The 21,829-nt window shown below is 39.1% G+C and overlaps 1 protein-coding gene and 1 non-coding gene across 4 annotated transcripts in view; both read right to left on the bottom strand.

Annotated features, from left to right (window-relative positions):
* The window catches only part of CDK19 (cyclin dependent kinase 19), a 150,927-nt gene extending 141,740 nt beyond the window's left edge, over positions 1-9,187 (bottom strand). The window contains exon 1 of one of the 3 annotated variants that reach the window (XM_053664768.1): positions 8,810-9,187. In XM_053664768.1, the coding sequence (XP_053520743.1) occupies positions 8,810-8,937 (128 nt within the window). In that variant the 5' untranslated portion in view covers positions 8,938-9,187. The remainder of the gene's footprint in view (positions 1-8,809) is intronic. The other 2 variants (XM_037158974.2, XM_053664769.1) reach the window with 2 other exon arrangements.
* A 9,986-nt stretch (positions 9,188-19,173) lies between these two features.
* Positions 19,174-19,279, bottom strand: LOC119059450 (U6 spliceosomal RNA). Its single transcript, XR_005084413.2, has one exon. It is a non-coding gene; the product is annotated as a U6 spliceosomal RNA (small nuclear RNA).
* Positions 19,280-21,829: the final 2,550 nt, after the last annotated feature.

The following is a 21,829-nucleotide window of genomic DNA, read 5'->3' as shown; positions in this document are numbered from 1 at the left end:
GAGAGAATCCTAGAAGCAGCAAGAGATAAGGGGACAGTCACCTACAAAGGAGTTCCTATCAGACTGTCAGCAGATTTCTCAAAAGAGACCTTACAGGCAAGAAGGGGCTGGAAGAAGAGGTATTCCAAGTCATGAAATCCAAAGACCTACAACCAAGATTACTCTATCCAGCAAAACTTTCATTTAGAATGGAAGGGCAGATAAAGTGCTTCTCAGATAAGGTCAAATTCAAGGAGTTCATCATCACCCAGCCCTTATTATATGAAATGATAAAGGGACTTATCTAAGAAAAAGAAGATAAAAAAGGTGAACAGTGAAAGGACAGCAAACTCAGTTAATTAAGAACCACACCTAAAACAAAAGCAAACTAAGAGGACAGCTAGATCAGGAGCAGAACCATAGAAATGAAGATCACATGGAGGGTTAGCAACAGGGGAGTGGGAGGAGGAAAAGGGGGGAGAAGGCACAGAGAATAAGTAGCATAGACAGTAGGTAGAAAATAGATGGGGGGGCAAGAATGGTGTGGGAAATACAGAATCTAAAGAACTTGAGACACATGGACATAAACTAAAGGGGGGGTAATGGTGGGGGAGGGGTGTGCAGGGTGGAGGAAAATGAAGGGGGGAAATAGGACAACTGTACTGGCATAATCAATAAAATATATATATTTTTTAAAGTTAAAAGTAACAAAGGTAATATATATCAAAGATGAGATGGGAAAAGAGAAAATAAAAGGTAGTGAGATTTCACAAAACTGCTCAGCTTTCCCAAAGGAAAGTCAACAAAACTGCCTAGAATTGATAAATCAAGAAACAGAATTATACATATGTCACTTAAAGTTTTAATACTAAATATCAGCAAAACTTAGAAATAGTTAACACGAGTTTCCTCTGAGAAATGAAGGGGGCTTGGGAGTGAACAGTAAGAAGACTTTTACTTGTCCTTTTATGTATAATTGTACAGTGGAGTTTCTCTTAATCATGTGCCAACTATTATTTAGTTGGCAAAATTTAATAGCATAAAAATATTTCCACTTTGATACAAATATACTCCAAGAATTTAAAAACTGCTGTGAAATTAGTTAACAGAAGTGTGGTTTTCTAAGTTACACAAGCTCACATTATATTCAAGATAGGGCAAAAGGAGGTTTACAGTTGTTCATACGGAAAATAATACAATAATTAATAAATAATACAAGAACAAACTGTGTTTCACATATTCACAACTGTAAACCTATTTTTGCCCCACTCTGTATAACTTTTCAAAAAAAAGGTCAATATATTTTTTAATTTCCACCTAAATCCAAAACAGTAGGATTAGCTCAGTGTTTAAGTCACTCTTAAAATGAAACTATAATAATTACATTGCAAAACGGAAAAAGAGAAAGGTAACTTTTATATAAAGTAACATACTTTGTGCCTCAAATTGCTTGGTATTGTTATGGATGAGCTTATTCAACAATCATAACAAAAATGACAGGCAATTAGTCCACCCTATAGAGCCAAAAGTTTGCCTCATTTTTCCAACAGCCATGGACTTACTTACCTTTCTATCCAAATGTAAATATCTACAAATGTCTGCTAAACAGTTTGCCATAGCAGGGTTTTGGTCTATGGGCACAGACAAAACAGGGGTAGCTGGCCTACCTGGTAATAAAATCCACCTCCTAATTACATTCAGCTTGGTAATTGAGATTATCAACCACAGTCTCATCGAAATAATATTTTTAAATAGAAAATACACAATGGGTTTAAAGCCTCTATAAAGATGTGTTTTTCCTTTAGGAAGACTTTATATTAGAAATTTAAAACATTTTAAAATAACAGCAATTATTTTAGGACTTCACAGGTTTTTATTTCTCCTTGGTCCATTGCTGACTTCTGGATAAGAACTCAAACGCTCAATAAAAACTACTGCTGCATACTTGTATCCTGAATTACATCCTGTCATCTCTCTTGAGACTCTCTTTTATCCTACACAATGCGTGCTCAAAACAGCTATTACAGGAACTGTTGGACCATCAGCTATTTATAAATGGTCAAAAAATCTTTCAATAGCTTTGTCGGCTACCTCTTTATGGTTCTAGTTCAAAAAAACTACCTGTTTTTAAAGACACGGTCATGCTGGTTCTTCAAAATATTCAAAAGCTCTCTGAAAAACAAGTTCCTTTGTGTTGGCATCCAAAAACAACACTAACATTACACAGTCACAGCATAACAAGATAAGGAACAAGTTGATCTTTAAAAACACCTTAGCCAAATATTCTGACTCTAATTGTTTAACCACCAAGGAAATTTCAAATTCTAATGGACTGCCTAAGTCTTCTACATTGACACTTAACCTTCACTGCACTACTGGAGCATTTTCAAAACTAAAACACAATTAAACATGACATTAATTTTTTAATCTAGCATATCCAGTTCGAAAATATACTACATTGAAGTAAAAATTATCAATTCATCAAAAACCTTCCCATAAGCCTGTCTCCTTTTTTCCTACATAAAACTTGGAGATATGCCTTTCTCACGCTGCTAAATCAGTAATGTGCACTTCCTATTGCAAACTAATGATTATAGCTCATTCTTAAGTATTAACAATTATTTTTAAAGCTGTAATATTTCTCTTCCTTATTCTCAGCTCCCTCTCTAGTCTTCAGAAATTTATATTTCATACATACCATATTAACAAATCATTTCAGCCATTACTTCCAAAGATTAGCAGCTTCTAGGAATTTAATTTACAGCTATATTGTACCTACTAGAATATTTACTGCAGTGTCAGTACTAGCAAAAGACTGGAAATAGCCTAAACTTCCATCAAGAAGGATAAATAAATTCAATGGAATACAATGAAATGATTAAAAGGAACTAGGCATCTCAGTACATTATATATATATATATAATAATAATAATAATATATAATAATAATATATATATATATATATATATAATAATCTTCAAGTTATAATTAAGGTTAAAAATATAGAGAAAAAAGTGTACTACCATTTACCATTAAACACACAATCCCCAAGAAAATTTCTCCAAAAAGGAAACCAAGAATAGTTGCTTCTAGAAAGGGAAAAAGGTGGCAAAGGGAAGGCTGACATTGTATTTTTATCTTTTTATGCACATACACTTATTACCTAGTAAACACACATTCCCTTGTGTTTTTTTACAAAATACTTTTTTGAAAAAGTAATCAAATATCCTTGCTTCCAGTCACAAATTGAGTTTTTCAGTTCTAATACTGGTTTGCTTTAGCAAACTATTTCATCCTCAAAATTTCACCTAGAACTTGAAAGAAAAGACATGAACATCTTTCCTATTTGTCCACACTGTCACGTATACATTTTTATTAAAAGGTCACTTCATGGATCTGAGAATTACGTGCTGCTAAGCCACTCATTCCAACAACTCTAAAACTGTGCAGTCCAGTGTTATAGCACTGGCCAGTTCCTCAGGCACACTAATCAAGTTTCTTGAGGCACATGTGGCTACAGGCTACCTTTTTCATCATTGCAGGAAGTTCTACTGGACATCACTGCTCTAGTCTAAGGGTTGGCACACTACAGCCCACCACCTGTTCTTGTAAATAAAGCACAACGCACAAAACACGGCCATTCTAATATATTTGTTTACATATTATCTGTGGATACTTTGGCACTGCAACAGCAGATTCGAGTAATCACAACCGAGGCAGTATGGCCCACAAAGCCTAAAACATGTGGTATCTGTGTCTCTTTACAGAAAAAGTTTGTCAACAACTGCTTGATTTCATTGAAAAGAACATTTCCCTTGGGCCTCAAAATAAAGTTTTGAAGGCTTGCACTGCATAAATGAAGAACCAATTAAATATAAACCAATGTCTACTTGATTTGCTAAGTGCTAAAGATACTTAATCTTTTAACATATATCCATGATATCAAAAAAGTCCTTAAATGTTTGAATGCTGGCCTGAAAGACAAAAACAAAACAAAAGAAAAAGCTTCATAATTCAAAAAAATTCACCTATATTCTTCACCAATCTATAAGAAATGTTTTGACTGTCTTAAAAAGCATATTTATTAGAAAAATTACACTAGACCTAGTTAGTGCTATAGAAATATTTACATTTCACTTACCTTATGAAACATCATTATAGTTCAGGCTTTCAAAAACAACTACTAAAAATATCAGTGAAGCACATTTACCAAGTTAGGACATTTTTTTAATGAAATACAAATTTTGAGTGTGCATTATATGCCCAACCCTGTACAAGGCACAAGAAAGAGAATGATAATCACGCATTCATAGCTAATAGTTTAAGGGGCAGATTAATATCACTTATAGTGATACTACACACAAAAGAACAAAAAGGGACAGAAGCACATCTAATGAGTATACTGAGTGAATAAAGGAAGACTTCTGGAAGCAAAGCTACTTGAATTGGGTATCGAAGTATATGCAGAAGTTTGCCAGGTCTACAGGGGTGAGAAGTGGAAAAGGAGAGGAATGGCAGAGCAACACCATTCTAATTTGAATGCAGAAAAAAGATAATTAGACATGAAAAGGACTTAGCCAAGTCCTAAAAAATATGAGGTCAATGCTATGAAGCATATGGCTTGAACACAGGTAAAGACTTGACTTGAAGACTGTAAAGACTAATGACTTGAGAAGCTGAATGCCATGACTTCCACATGCCAAACCAAGGAATTCAGATCAGATGTGATTACATGAGCCAAAGAGAATGCAGTTTTCCCAGTAAGAGATATGACATGATTGATTTTATTTTGTAGGAAAATAACACTGGCAGCAACTTTGCCCTGGGACAGCAGTGAGGGAAGACTGAGACCAAACAGCTGTGCAAATCAGAAGATGGCCACAAGTAATGGCAGTGAAGATGAAGAGAAACCAGGTAGAGAGCACCTACATGTGGTAGAATTCATTGGCCTCATTATTCAAACCTACTTGGGTTTGAATTATGTCCTTCATATGTAATCATCTTCCCTTTTCCATATTTTTTGGTATAGATCTATTCTTTACATGGAAAAAGCCTATTCAGTAAGACTGTCAAAACTAAGGCCTTTTCAGTTTTCCTTCCGTAGTATTAGCATGGAAAAGACATTAGAAATACGGTAACTCGGCATTAGATCTGGATTTCAGGCTTATCTTTGCTGTGAGACTGTGGGCATGACAATTCACTTCTAAAGCAGGGGATCAAACTCATTTTCACAGGGGGCCACATCAGCCTCACAGTTGCCTTCAAAGGGCCGAATGTAATTTTTTGTATAAATATAAGTACTCCTTAACTAGGGGCAAGAAGCTTAGTGCTGCCGCCAGGTAGAAACAAGATGCAGGGCCAGATAAAACAAAGTAAAGGGCCTTGTGTTTGCCACCTGTGTTCTAAAGGCTTTGGTTTTCTTATTTGTGAAAAAGAGGAATTAGGACTATATGACCTAAAACCCTTGAAAGTTCTAAAAAGCTATGATCATACTGATACATTTTAATCTTTAGGAGGTCTCCAAAAAGGATGCAAATACAACCATCTCTTTATTTAACCACCAACCAAATGTGAAAAATCCATCAAAAACTGACAAACACTATTGTATCTATTATTTACCTACTATATTTGTGAAAGATTTCATGATATACACTAGGACATATAGTCACCTACTCATCCGAAACCCTAAGGCAAAACTGAAACTCTGACTTCTCTGTCAGCCATTTCACTTTCAATTACTAAGTAATCAAAATCATTTTAAGTAATGATTTCAAAATCATCTCCAAAAAGGAGCATTCTTTTATTGGAATGGTTCAGAAGACTAAACGAATGTCAGCAAAGTTGAATAGTAGTTTTGTTGGGTACAAGTTTTCAGACATAACACTGGCCTATAGAATCATGTTTGTCTGTATCTTATGCTGACAAAGAACTTTTTAACAATATTCCTTTATTAATCAAAATGAAAAAATGTTTCAATCTTGATAAGTAATGTATTGAGATTTGTAACCATAAACTGGTATGCGTGACTTTTTACTAATGTTGAAAGGAAAACTGTATTACAAATTCTTCTCATACTAAAAAGTGCAGAAATAGTCTAACTTACGTTTATCTTCAAGAATAACTTGAGCCTAATTTTTTTAAAGGATAGTTGGTTCAAGACTCTCTTCCTTCATAACAAAAAGATGAAATAAATAACATTTAAAGTAAAAACCAGATGTGCATTTTCCAGTCCGTTCTTATTTTATATAGCATAATTAATATAGCCTAAGTTATATATTTCAAAGGAAATAACAGTCTAAAGTTTTGTAAATTGCAAATTAAACTATAAGTAGAGGGTTTTCTAGTCATGTTTTATGCTACATTACTTCTACCAGTATTTGTTCTAAAGCCCTGAACAATTTCTTGGTTATGTGGTATATTACACTACACTTACACTGGAACAATTTCCCTTCAAGGTACCCTTGTGATTTTTCTTGCTCCTTGAAATAGAGTTATACATTTTTCTGAGTTAACCAAAATAAATTCTGGAAAGAGCTAAGCTGTATTTACCATGATCAGAGTGTAAAATCCTTTGTTATGCAAATCCGTATAGCAGTTTAGAACCATCTCTAAACATTTTTTTTCTTTCAAATTGCTGTTATCAATGAGTATCAAACTAATCCTGCTACAAGTCACAAGAGATGTGGATGTTTAGTCTTAAATCTCAACTAGACCTTTGGTGCAAGATTAAAAAAAAAAAACCTTTACTTTGATTTTCCATGTAATATAGTGATTGAAAACTAATGCTTTCAGATCCTAAAAGTTTTCTTTAAAGCATAATATTTGGAATATGCACAAACTTACTAGAGAACTTTTCTTAATTCTAGTCAAACAAATTTCACTCAAGAAGGAAGTGTATTCAGATCAGGAACTTTATTATTAGAGGGGAAAATATTTTAAAAGAACGAACAGAAGTAAGAATTAAATTATCTGGTTTTTGTTCCAGCCCGTGTTATTCAAATATAATTCAAAAGCAGAACTTTCAACTTTTTTCAAAAGTTGCCTATTTTACAAAAAAAATCAAAATACATTAAAATTCCAGATCAAGTTCATATATTAGCGTGAGTACAAAGGTAGCATGAAGAGTATGGAAAAAAAAAGCACATCTGATTTGCATTGCAACGCCAATGTCCAATTAAGAATATTAGATGTGCTTTCCCCAAATTTATCTGATTAAGATAAATATACTAGAGTCCCACAGGAACACTAGTATAACGAGTGGATAATCCTAAAACAAAATATTGACACAACTTAATCGCAGTACCTCACATTCCAAAATATTCATTCAAGGACACTTGACAATTAACTGAAAGAATTTCTAAAAAGTTTAGTAAGAACTGAATACTATGGGGCTCGCTCAACCATAACAAAAAAAATTTATTTACAATTGTATAGTATCTTGTAATTTTCACGTTTTATGGTAAAGCAATTTATAAAGTGTGCTTTTTCATCTCCTGTATGAAATCAGGACACATACACACTACTTACTTCGGTCCCAGAATTTGTAAGTCAACCATATCAATTACAACAGGATGCTAAGAACGATAAGCAATACTTCAAACTTACTAATGTCATTGTTACTGACATTCAGTTTATTCACAAAGGTTCCGCTAAGATCCTAAAAATTCTCTGCTATATAGTTTGACCAGCTTTAAAGTCTAAGGGGGGCAGGTAGATGTTCCTAGCAGCCCTCACTCTGGGGGAGGGGATTTCCTGCCAGGATGGGCAGTGATGAGATGATTGGTTTAAACCTACCCCTCGCAGGCAGGGAGCTGGTTCCACCTGTCCTGCAGTGCAAGCCTGTAAACCCTACGGGATGACGGAGCGGTGTTCTCAATACATTATCCTTTCAGCCTTCTCCTAGCAGAACAATCGGTAAGGGCTTCCTAATAGGCCTCCTAGGACTCCTCTGGTTCTCCCTGAACAACCAGGAAAACAAAGGTTCGGGCCCAGATCTGTATCATTCCGCATTCCGTTGTGGATAACCTAGGCGCTCAGTAAGCCCCAGCACACAGTCATTGGGCAAAGAATGGAGTGAAGGACTTAAGAATACCCAACGTAGGGGAAAATGAGTTACCAGAGAACTAGACGAACTCTTACATTCTGTGGGCAAAATGCGGTTAATCTCTCAGGCAGTCCTATATTCGAAGGAAGATGTGGAACTCAGAATGTCAGGAAGCAAGATCAGGGGAGGACTCAAGAAATCACCGGGTACACGAAAGGGACGGATGAGACTGCTCTGAGGGGCGAACGGGCAGACAGGTCCCAAGGGCGGAGGGTCCCAGAGGGTCACACCCGTGAGGCTGAGACTGGCGCTCAGCGGTCCGACGGGCTCCTCCTCGAGGTTTCAAACCACCGCCCCCGGGAGGAGCTCAGCCCATTGGAAGTTCCACAACAACCGTCACAAGCCCAGGGCCAGAGCGACAACTCCTCGGCGGAGCTCTCCCAGCGCTCCGCATCTCCCCAGGAGACCAGACCCCACAACTCCACTTCTAACCAAGGTCCCAACTCACGTCCCGCCGCTAGCTCCATGCAGGCGGAGAGCTTCCTCCGGGAGTGGACCGACGCCCCCCGATTAAGCTGCGCCGCGAGAGTTCCAGGGGCGCGACGGGGCCGCGCGGGGGACAGGCGGAACCCGCGTCCCGAAGAGTCTGCCCCGGGACGCAGCGCTGCGACCATCTCCGCCTCGCCCCCCCTGGCACGGCCCGGCCGGGTTCTGACCCACCCATCCCGCCCGGTGGCGGGCAGGGCGAGGACCCGAGCAAGCCTACTCCCCCACCCCTGCTCTTACCCATCTTTCCGCCTCGCCTTGTAGACGTGCCCGTAGGTGCCGCGTCCCACTTTGCACCCTTCGTACTCAAACAAATCCTCCACCCGCTCCCGCTCCGCCGCCAGCTTCGCCTTGAAATCATAATCCATTGTCTGCTTCCCCCATAGAGGCACCGGGACGCGGGGGCTGCCGCTCAGTCCCTCCTCCTCCTCCCCCCGGCGACCGCCGCTCCACTTCTCCAACAGCCGCTTGTCGGGCACGCGCGCGCGCGCCGCCCGCTGCCTCGCGGTCTGCCTTCAGCAAGGGACTCCTCGGCGGTCGCGGCAGCCACCTCCTCCACCTCCTCCTCCTCTCCTCCGCGGCGGGGAAGGCAGCAGCTCCCGCAGACAACCCCAGTCCCGCCTCCCCCCTTCATTTCCTTGTTTTGGAACCTGGTGGGCCGCACCTCGGCTTTCTCGAGCTCATTAACAAACCAGTCCTCCCGCCCTGAGGTCGCAGAGGCTCTTGGTAAATGTAGTTCTAGCAGCGCCAGGAGCACGTTAGTTTTTCTAGTAGAAGAAATACACCTCCCAAGTTGCATTGAGCTGCTACGGCCTCGCCCCTAACAAAGCATGCACGCTTGCGCACTCTGGCCGTCCCGCCCCCTCAGGTAAAGCTGGACTGCCAGTTCCTGTGAAGGTAGAAAGCGCAAAGTTGCAGTTCTTTCTGTGAGTCCGTGGGAGCTGGTGAAAAGCCCTTGTTTTAGTATGAGGAAGGGACTTCACTATAACCGTCCCCGAGCGATGATTTAACAAACGCCTTATCCTGGAGTTTGTGCCAGTGGTTTGAGAGGTTAGGGATATGGTTTAAGAAGCGAGGACTGTGGTTAGGGCAGTTGTACTGCAGATTTTTTGTGGCAATTGGTCCGCCTGTTGCCCCGCCCCCTATCCAACCGCTCATTGGCGGAGACTACAGAATGACAGCTTTGTTAGTGTGTGGGTATTCCCCAGGCTTTGGCTTCTTTCCCGCTCTTGATTGGTAATTGAAAGTGCTGAGTTCTTCCTGATAGGTTAATCTTTTTCTTGACGATGCAAAAACCCTATTTCAAAAACTGAACATTCAGCTGTTTCCTAGTTCTAGCATCGGTCTGAGAAGAACGTGTAACTTCTCAGCCCTGCAGCCAATCATCCTTTTCCTGGCCTTCTAGTCATGGTCTCAGCATTTGAGGTCTCCATAGCTAAGCTTGGGTTCTCTGTCTGAGGACAATTAAAGAGCTTGGAGGATGCAGTGTTTAAAAAAAAAAATCACTTGGATTGTAAAGTTTTTCTACAGTGTATGCATAATGGTGACGTTCTCCAAAGTGAACACCAATTCATTTCATTATTTTGTGCATAACATGTCAGGTGCTTGGGATACAGTCTTAAACATTATTGCTGCTAGGATGGGACTTACTACATTCAGTGAAAACACAAAGGAGGGAATGGTCAAGTCCACTTGAAGCGGTAAGGAAATAAACAGTGACCTGCCTGCTAGCTTCTATAAAAAAACAAGACAAAACAAAAAACTGGACAATTAGAGGGGGGAGGGAGAAGGATGTTTTATCTACCACAACAGTAGATTCTCTGAAACTTCCTCAGATCTTGAAGTAAAGCGAAAAATATCTGAGTTTCTCTTATTTCCAGGCACTATGATAAATGCTGGAGATATCACATGAAAATTTATCCTTTTCCATTAAGGAGCTAAAACCTACTGAAGAAATAAACATGCCAACAAAAATAAGCTGAGGGTACAATGACAATGGTACATATTGGAGGACTACTTGAGGACTCTGGGTAGACTTCACAAAGAATGTAGGTTTGAGACAAACTAAAGAACCTTATTTGGAGGCCAAGTTGGGAAGTAGGGAGCAAAGAATTATTTCAAGTAGAATTGGCATGTATGTATACCATTAAAGAACAGGATATATTCTGAGAAATACAACTGGCTTGAATATTGCAGATTAAGGCAGGGGTAGGGGATGGCTAAGAAGAGACTAGACAGGTAACCAGAGGTCAAATTATGAAGATATATATACATCAAGCAGAAGCTTTAGATTTCATCATTCTGTAGGCAACAGGAAGCCCATGAAAACTTTTGAGCTAAGGAGTAATATAATAAGTGTTGTGTATTCAAAAAAATCCTTCTGACAACACTATCAGGGATAGATTGGATGAAGATAAGAACAGTAGAACAGCTATTGCATTTAAATATTTTATTTTAAATACAATAAGAAGAAAATTATTTTTATATACCAGTTGGAATAATAAATTGTTAAGAGTTTTGACTTACTAAATTGTAATCTACTTCTTTTTTAAATTTATTTATTTATTTTTATTGATTATGCCATTACAATTGTTCTATTCCCCCACTTCATTACCCTCCACCCTGCACACCCCCTCCCCCACCATTACCCCCCTTTAGTTTATGACCACGGGTCTCAAGTTCTTTAGATTCTATATTTCCTATACTATTCTTGCCCTGTCCCCTATATATTTTCTACCTACCGTCTATGCTACTTATTTTTTGTACCTTCTCCCCTCTTCACCTCCTCCCACTCCCCTGTTGCTAACCCTCCTTGAGATCTTCATTTCTATGTTTCCACTCCTGATCTAGCTATCCTTTTAGCTTGCTTTTGTTTTAGGTGTGGTTGTTAATAACTGTGAGTTTGCTGTCCTTTCACTGTTCCTCTTTTTTATCTTCTTTTTCTTAGATAAGTCCCTTTAACATTTCATATAATAAGGGCTTGGTGATGATGAACTCCTTGAATTTGATCTTATCTGAGAAGCACTTTATCTGTCCTTCCATTCTAAATGAAAGTTTTGCTGGATAGAGTAATCTTGGTTGTAGGTCTTTGGATTTCATGACTTGGAATACTTCTTTCCAGCCCCTTCTTGCCTGTAAGGTCCCTTTTGAGAAATCCGCTGACAGTCTGATGGGAAGTCCTTTGTAGGTGACTGTCCCCTTATCTCGCTGCTTCTAGGATTCTCTCCTTCATTTTAATCTTGGCTAATGTAATGATGATGTGCCTTGGTGTGTTTCTTCTCCTAAAATACTAGAATCTGAACCATGGAGTGGCAGTGCTGATTATGATGAAAAGGCAGATACCAGAATTATTTATGAATCAAATTCAAAAAGATCTGGTGATTAATAAAATACGGGGAATTAAGGGGAAGAGAATAATCCAGGATGACTTCAAGGTTTTTTTAATTTAATGTAAAATAGTAAACAAAGGAATAGGGGCAATTTTTGAATGAAAGAGGATGAGTTTGGTTGGGAAAATGTTAAATTTGAAATGCCTGTGGAGCATTAAGATAGAAATAACAATTAAGCAAATGGATATTTTTACCTGCCAATAGAAAGTATGACCTAAATGTATAGATTTGGAAATCATCAGTGTATAATGGTGGGGTATGGAGATTATTCTTTAGTTGGTTGCTATTTTTAAATAGAGGCTTTGCATTCTTTATATTCTCAAAATATCCCTATAAAGTCTTCTGTATTATTCCTATTTTACCTTGTAACAAACTGAAACAACCAGTAAATTGTAGAGCCAGGTCTTAATGAATATGTACTTGGAAATAAATGGAAAGTGGACAAATACATTAGTAAAAGATCAAATATAGATTATGAAAAGGTTACACTTTTTATTAATTTGACCATGCCCTGTGTTATCAGGGATATGAAAAACAGATACTCTCCTACATTGGAAGTATATATTGAAAATCATGTACAAATGTACATATTAGATTTTGATCTTAGCAACATCTGTCAAAATTACATAGTACAATCTTACAAGTATATTCCTTGTGGTGGAAGCCATGATGTTGCCTCCCAGAACCCCTTCAGGACTGAAGGATGTATACCCCCAAGCTGCTGGGAGTGCTGCTACAGACAACCTTAAGCTGTCAGCCCCCTTCAGGAACTGCTTTGGCTGAAGAGCCACTTCACCTAGGTCATGCCATTTTCATATGGCAGCAATTTTCAACCTTTATCATCTCATGCCACACATAAACTACTAAAATTCCACAGCACACCAAAAAAATATTTTTTGCCAATCTGACAAAAAATATGTATAATTTTGGTTCATTAATACCAGAGAGCTATTGTTGTGTTGATTGTTGTCATTTTTTATTTGACAATCTAAGGGAAAAGGGTCATTGCCCCCTAACTAAATAGGTTTGGCTTGTTTTAAAAATTCTTACAGCAACTTCCAGCCCAAATAGAGGCATAGGTGGAAACATTGTGCCTCCTCGCACAAACAAAATTAAGGTCAACAAAGATTTAGAAACAAAAACACAACCAGAACAGTACAGCAAATTGAACTGTACCAAAGTTCGACAACCATTCAACCACACTGGAAAGGGGGGGCAGTCAGAGGCCAGCAGAGAGGGGTTTCAGAAGGAAAAAGCTATGGCTGGCAGACCTGGGCATGGGGAGGAAATGAGCAGACCCAGTGAGGCACACAAGGCAGTTGGCTGACCCCAGTCGCACATTCACACGTGGATAAACCAGGCAAAAATGGGCAGCAAGACAGACCCAACCTAAGGCCCAAGCAATGGCAAATAAAGCCTAAAAGCACCAATTGAAATCACTTGTGGGGGCTGAGGTGCTGGGAGAGACTCCCAGCCTCAAAGGAGAGTTTGTTGGAAATACCCACAGGGTCCTAGAAGGGACACAAGCCCCCAACCCGGGAACCAGCAACAGAAGGACACAATTTGCTCATGGAAAGCAACAGAAGGGATTGAAATACGAGCGAAGCAAGCACCATTGTGACCCCATCCCCACATACAGCATCACAACCCAGTAACATGGGTTGCCCCACCCTGATGAACACCTAAGGCTTTGCTCCTCATATGTAACAGGCACAACAAGACCAAAAAATTATGGCTCAAATGGAAGAACAAATCAAAGCCACAAAGCTACTACTTTTGAGCTACCAAAAGGTAGCCAACATATCAGATACACGTTTCAAAACACTGGTAATCAGGATGCTCACAAAACTGGTTGCATTTTGGTTGTGAATTAGATGAAAAAATGAAGGCTACACTAAATGAAATGAAGGAAAATGCACTGGGAACCAATAGTGATGGAAAGAAAACTGGGGCTCAAATCAATGGAGTGGACCAGAAGGAAGAAAGAAACAACCAAACATAAAAGGATGAAGAAACAAGAATTCAAAAAAATGAAGAGAGGCTTAGGAACCTTCAAGACATCTTTAACCATTCCAACATCCAAATTATAGGGGTACCAGAAGGGGAAGAGGAAGAGCAACAAGTGGAAAACTTATTTGAACAAATAATAAAGGAGAACTTCCCCAATCTGGCAAAGGAAATAGACTTCCAGAAAATCCAGGAAGCTCAGAGAGTCTCAAAGAAGTTGGACCCAAGAAGAAACACACCAAGGCACATCATCATTACATTAGCCAAAATTAAAATGCAGGAGAGAATCCTAGAAGCAGCAAGAGATAAGGGGACAGTCACCTACCAAGGAGTTCCCATCAGACTGTCAGCGGATTTCTCAAAAGAGACCTTACAGGCAAGAAGGGGCTGGAAAGAAGTATTCCAAGTCATGAGATCCAAAGACCTACATCCAAGATTGCTCTATCCAGCAAAACTTTCATTTAGAATGGAAGGGCAGATAAAGCGCTTCCCAGACAAAGTCAAGTTAAAGGAGTTCATCATCACCAAGCCCTTATTACATGAAATGTTAAAGGGACTTATCTAATCAAAAGAAGGTAAAAACTAAGAACAGTAAAATGACAGCAAGCTCACAGTTATTAACAACCATACCTAAAACAAAAACAAAAACAAACTAAGCAAACAATTAGAATAGGAGCAGAGCCACAGAAATGGAGATCACATGAAGGGTTATCAGCAGGGGAGTGGGAAGGGGAGAGAGGGAGAAAAGGTACAGAGAATAAGTAGCATAAATTGTAGGTAGAAAATAGTCATGGGGAGGGTAAGAATAGTATAGGAAATGTAGAAGCCAAAGAACTTCTATGTATGGCTCATGGACATAAAACAAAGGGGGGCAGGATGTGGGTGGGAGGGGGTGGCAGGGTGGAGGGAAATACATGGGGGGAATGGGACAACTGTAATAGCATAATCAATAAAATATATTTTTAAAAGATAAGTAAGCAAGTTTGGTTCCTTCTAGGGACTTGGAGAATCTGTTCCATGCTTCTCTCCTAGCTTCTTGTAGTTGCTGGTAATCATTGGCATTTCTTGTTCTGTGACAACTAAATTTCAATCTTTACCTTTCTCTTCACATGGCCATCTTTTATGTGTCCAGTCCAAAGACCTCTTTTCTTAAAAGAATATCAATTGTTTCAGATTTAGACCCAATCCTAATCCAGCATAACATGATTGTAAATTGTAAGCATCTAGAAAGACCTTATTTCCAAGGAAGATCACACTCCATGTTCCACGTGTACATGAATTTGGGGGGTACACTATTCAATCCAAGACAGTGCACACGCTTTGAAAATACTGAATGAGCCATCACGAAAAAGGGAGGAAAATGCTCCTTACCCTCATCCCAACCACACTCAATGGGAATGAGAGGAAATCTTCGGCATCCTCAGACTAGGATTTCTTTTTTTTTTTTTTTTAATTTTTTCATTGCAGCTACATTCAATATTATTTTATATTACTTTAAGATATACTGCATAGTGGTTAGAAAATTATATATTTTTAAAAATACTCCCCCTGATATTTATCGTACCCACCTGGCACCATACCAAGTTATTACAATATTATTGTCCATATTCCCTATGCTGAACTTTATGTCTCCATGACTATTGCATAATTATCAATCTGAAATTCTTAATCTCTTCACCTATTTCACCTAGTCCCCCAACCCCCTGCATTCTGGCAACCATCAGTCTGTTCTCTACATCTATGTGTCTGTTTATTTTATTCTTTAGTCCACATTTAAATGAAATCATATCATATTTGTCTTTCTCTGACTGACTTAATTCACTTAGCATAATACCCACTAGGTCCATCCTTACTGTTGGAAAATGGTAAAATTTTCATTTTGTTTATGGCCAAGTAACATTCTATTGTATGTATGTCCCACAGCATTTTATCAACTCATTTTATTAATGGGTACTTGGGTTGTTTACATACTGTGGCCATGGTGAATAATGCTGCAGTGAACATAGGGATGCATATATTCTTCTGAATCAGTGTTTTGGGCTTCTTCAACTCTATACTCAGAAGTGAAATCACTGGTTCATAATGCAGTTCCATTTAAAAATTTTTGAGGAACCTCCATGTTGTTTTTCATAGTGGATGTACTGATCTGCATTCCCACCAACAATGCAAAAGTGTTCCTTTTCTTTATAATCCTCTCCAACACTTGCTTGTTGATTTATTGATGATAGCCATTCTGACAGGTGCAAGGTGATATCTCATTGTGGTTTTAATTTGCATTTCTCTGATGATTAGTGACTTTAAGTATCTTTTCATATGTCTATTGGCCCTCTGTACATCTTCTTTGGAGAAGTGCCTATTCAGGCTCTCTGGCTATTTTTTAATTGGATTGTTTGAGATTTTTGAATTTGAGTTGTATAAGTTCTTTATAAATTTTGGATATTAATGCTTTATCAGATGTATCATTAGTGATTATGTTCTCCCATTGGGTAACCTGTCTTTTTGTTTTGTTGATGGTTTCCTTTGCTGTACAAAACTTCAGTTTGATGTACTGGTAGTCTCACTTGTTATTTTTTCTATTGTTTCCCTTAATGAAGGAGATACAGCAGGAAAAAAATATATAAGAGAAAGTCAGAGATTTTACTGTCTGTTTTCTTCTAGGAGTTTTCTGGTTTTGCATCTTGCATTTAAGCCTTTAATCCATTTTGAGTTTATTCTTGTATGTGGTGTGTGAAGATGCTCTAGTTTCTTTTTTGTGTGTTCTTTTTTTTTTTTCATGTATCTGTCTAGTTTCCTCAATAGCATTTATTGGCTATGCTGTTTTTACTCCATTGGATGTTCTTGCCTCCTTTGTCAAATATTAACTGACCACATAGCTGGGGATCCATTTCTGGGCTCTCTTCTGTTCCATTCATTAACGTGCCTATTTTTATACCAGTAACATGCTGTTTTGATTACTATAGCACTGTTGTATAGTTTGATATCATATAGCATGATACTTCCAACTGTGTTCTTTTTTTATCAAAATTGTTGTGGCTATCCAGGATCTTCTGTGGTTCCATACAAGTTTTTGCATTATTTGTTCGTCTTGTGACAGCAACCTTTTGTATTTTGAAGGGAATTGAGTTGAATATGTAGATTGCTTTGGGTTGCATGGGTATTTTAATGGTGTTAATATATCTTATCCATAAACATAGTATATGCTTCCATTTATTTTTATCTTCTCCAATTTCTTTCTTCAGTGTCTTATAATTTACCAAGTACCAATCTTTTACCTCCTTGGTTGAATTTATACCTAGATTTTTTAAATATATATTTTATTGATTATACCATTACAGTTGTTCTATTCCCCCCTTCATTCCCCTTCACCTTGCACACCCCCTCCCCCACCATTCCCCCCCTTTAGTTTATGACCACGTGTCTCAAGTTCTTTAGATTCTATATTTCCCATACTATTCTTGCCCTCCCCCCTATCTATTTTCTACCTACCATCTATGCTACTTATTTTCTGTGCCTTCTCCCCCCTTCTCCTCCTCCCACTCCCCTGTTGCTAACCCTCCATGCGATCTTCATTTCTATGGTTCCACTCCTGATCTAGCTGTCCTCTTAGTTTACTTTTGTTTTAGGTGTGGTTCTTAATAACTGTGAGTTTGCTGTCCTTTCACTGTTCCTATTTTTTATCTTCTTTTTCTTAGGTAAGTCCCTTTAACATTTCATACAATAAGGGCTTGGTGATGTTGAACTCCTTGAATTGATCTTATCTGAGAAGCACTTTATGTGCCCTTCCATTCTAAATGAAAGCTTTGCTGGATAGAGCAATCTTGATTGTAGGTCTTTGGATTCCATGACTTGGAATACTTCTTTCCAGCCCCTTCTTGCCTGTAAGGTCTCTTTTGAGAAATCCGCTGACAGTCTGATGGGAACTCCTTGGTAGGTGACTGTCCCCTAATCTCTTGCTGCTCCCAGAATTTTCTCCAGTGGATATCTTGTAAACAACATATATATGGATCTTATTTTATTTTCCATTTACCTACCCTATGTCTTTTGATTGAAGCATGTAATCCATTTACTTTAAAGTGATTATTGATAGCCCTGGCCTGTGTGGTACAGTGGTTGGAGTGTCTGCCTGTAACCAAAATGTTGCAGGTCAGGGTTGAATCCCGGTCAGGGCACATACCTAACTTGTGGGTTCATCCCTGGCCAGACACATACAATTCCTGGTCCTGGTATAGATCCCCAGTCTGGGTATGTAGAAGAAACCAGTCAATGCTTTTCTCGCATTGATGTTTCCCTCTATCCCTTCTTCTCTCCATTCCTCTCTCTCTCTCTAAAAAAGCAAAGAAAATGTCCTTGGGTGAGAACATAAGTGTGTATTAGTTGCCATGTTGTACATATTTTATTTCTTACAATTATGTTTCTTCTTTTCTTCTTCATCAAGAAGTTTCTATAACATTTCTTGTGTGATGGTGAGAACTACTTTAGTTTTGGGGGGTTTTTTTAGTCTGGGAAGCTCTTTATTTCTACTTCAGTTTCAAATGATAGCCTTGCTGAGTACTCTAGTCTTAGCTATAGGTCCTTGCTTTTTATCTCTTTGACTGTTTTGTGCCTGTCCCTTATGGCCTGAAAGGTTTCTATCGAGAAATCAACTGACAGTCTTATGGGAGCTGCCTTGTAGGAAACTGTTTTTCTCTTGCTGCTTTAAATTTCCAGTTTTTAACCTTGTCATTTTAATTATGAAATGTATTGGTGTGGGCCTATTTGGGTTTATCTTCTTTAGGACTCTCTACACTTCCTGAACTTGTGCGTCTTTTTCTTTGACAAGTATAAGGAAGTTTTCAGTCAATATTTCTTCAAATATGTTCTCAATCCCTTGATCTGTCTTTTCTCTTTCTGATTCTCCAATGAGGCAAATGTTGTTAAGCTTGATGTTGTCCCAGAGGTCCCATAAATTATCCTCATTTCAAATTTTTAATTTTTTAAATATGTACCCAAGGACATGCTTATTGATTTTAGAGAGAGAGGTGGAGGGAGAGTAGAGGGAGGGAGAGAAACATTGATGTGAGAGCAAAATATCAATTGCCTCTTGCATGCGCCTCTACTGGGCACTGAGCCCACAATCAAGGCATGTGCCATGACTGGGAATTCAACCCTCAACCCTTCGGTTTATGGGACAATGCTCCAACCATCTGAGCCACAATGTCCAAGGCATAAAAAAATATGGAACACTTCAGAATTTGCATGTCATCTTTGCATGGGGGCTAAGGCTCATTTTCTCTGTAGCATTCCAATTTTAGTATGTGTGCTATAGAAGTGACACTAGCCTCATTTTTTACATTTCTTTTCTGCTCTAATTGGGTCTTTTCTGATACCTTGTCTTCCAAATTGCTGATTCAGTACTCTGCTTCATTTAATCTGCTATTGATTTCTTCTAGTTTATTCTTCATTTCACATATTATGTTCTTCATTTCTGACTGGTTATTTTTTATTATCTGTATGTCATCTCTTATAATTGCTATCTCTTTGTAGAGGTTCTTGCCAAGTTCACCATTCTTCCCCTAAGCTTTTTGAGCATCCTTATAACCATTGTTTGAACTTTTATCTGGTAGATTACCTCCATTTTGTTTGGGGTGTATTTCCTTGTCTTTTTATTTTGGTTGCCTCTCTGTATTTGTATCTGTGTATTAGGTAGATCTGCTATGTCTCCCACATGGTTATGTGGGCTCTCCTGTTATACTTGAGTTTTAATTAGTGTTGCCTCATCTGTGGGTTGGTTTGCTCCTCTGACTGGCTGACTATGAGGATGGACTCCCAACTACATTGCATGAGCAGCTATATAGGGAATGGCCCCATGAAGCAGAATTCACCACAGCAGTGTGTGGTGCCTGTTGAGATCTCCCTTTGGGTGTCACTTGTGTTACCAATTAGATCATGCTCTGACGTGGTCTGAAATCTGCCATTGGATGTTTTGGACAGGTTAATGTCAGATGCTGCCTGTGACTGCCCTGGCTACCTGTTTGGAACTGCAATCCACAGTTTGTGGCTGCCTCACGGGGCTGGGTGCACATGGGTAGATCCAAGCTGCATGCCAAGGCACAATGAGCCCAGGGTCGGGTCAGCAAAAGGCCGAAGTTACCCCAAGATCTGCCTCTGCCTACCGAATGCCTCTAAGTGTTTCAAACTGGATGCCAGTGCTAGGTCTGAGGCCACTCTGCAAAAGTCTCAGTGTACACCAATGCCAGCTGCCACCTGCCTGGGACCTTCAGACCAGACTTTGTGGTTAGGCAGAGTCTCAGGGAGTTGTCATGGTGAAGCCAATATAATTAATCAGGCTAAAACAGGCCAAGATTTGCCCACGTGGACAGGGTGTGCTACACAGGAATGGTGGCACTATTTGGGCATGCAAGGGAAAAATGACCCTTTCCCTATAGCTTTACAACTCAGTCTCTCTCTGCCATATCCTGAGTCTGCTCAGATCTGCTGGAGAGCTAAGAAAGTCTGCATTGGGGTCCATGTTGGCCACAGCCAACTGACTCCTCCACAACGCATGAGCTAAGCAGGACAGACCACAGGGAAGGTGGTGACTAATGCATTTCCCTAGGCTGGTGTCCCATGAAGAGACGTGTTTGACCCAGGAAAGATGGTATCTGTGGGCATTGTGGGAAATGAACTTAGCATAGGGACTTTCTCGGCTGTTCATCCAGGGGTCTCCCCAAATCCACAAAACCCAATGTCTCTACAACTTCAGTCAGCTCTGAGCTACTTTTTCTCCTGCAGCCCAGGGTGAGTAGCAGTGAATGGGATTTTGTGTGCTGACCCTTTAAAAGTACCCCTGGGTTTCTAGGAGACTCACATCTCTCTGGTGGATGGGGCATCCCCACTATATTTCCCAGCCATGTGTTACATGGGTTCCTCTTCCTGGCTCTGGTGCTCTGGGTGAGGGAGATCATCGTGGAAGTGAGACCCCTCACTCCTCAGTGGGAATCTTTGTAGCTAAGATATCCCTCTAGATTCCCCAAACACCACATGTAGGTGCGGGGCCAGTCATTTTCATATCTCTGCAATTTTCACCAGTCTCAATGTGGCTTCTTATGTAAATCCTTAGTTATAAGACCTCTGTTCAGACAGTCTTCAGTTGGTTTTTCAGGTTGATTGTTGTATAATGTAGTAGCAATTCCAGTTTTGTTCTGGGAGAGGATAGACATAGTTTCTACCTCCTCTGCTACCATCTTGGATCTCCACATGATTAATTTTTTTTTAATGTTTATCCTCACCAGAGGATATGTTTCTTGATTTTTTTTTTTGGAAAGAAAGAGAAACATCAATGTGAGAGATAACTATGTTTGAGGACAATATAGCGAAATTAAAAGTTCACAAATAGCAGTTTGCCAGTCATTCTTACATTCTTTAAATTTCTTAGCCCCAATATACCAGTAATTGTTTCTTGACACCAGAATGCAACCTGCCCTAGGTTTTAAGCAAAAATCAAATAAATGATATCACACAAAAATTAATAAGGCCTAATCACATGCCAGTAAGGTATTTGAAAAGTTTCATCTAAACACTAAAAAACTGAGTTAATTTGACACAGGTAGAGAATCACGATGAAAGAAAAAAAAATGATGGTTTCAATAATTTGTTCACACCAAAAGGTAAGGCAGGTGTGCCCAGCTTCCAATGGGTTAGTCATGAAGAAGACTGAGCTGCAAATCTTGCATATCGTGTTTGATGCATACATGATAGAAGTAGTCAGCAAAATCGTAACTATTTTTCTAATACTTATGCCCTTAGTTATAACCACTTCATAAGCTATGTGGAAGTCAAATTTGAATATGAAGGTAACATTTACCACAACCTAATTTAGATCGGG

The sequence above is a fragment of the Artibeus jamaicensis genome, unplaced genomic scaffold (assembly GCF_021234435.1).
Source record: "Artibeus jamaicensis isolate MK-2021 breed Jamaican fruit bat unplaced genomic scaffold, CSHL_Jam_final contig_387, whole genome shotgun sequence".
Taxonomy (NCBI): domain Eukaryota; kingdom Metazoa; phylum Chordata; class Mammalia; order Chiroptera; family Phyllostomidae; genus Artibeus; species Artibeus jamaicensis.
The sequence above is the reverse complement of the archived record's forward strand: the minus strand, read 5'-3'. Positions and strand labels throughout refer to the sequence as shown.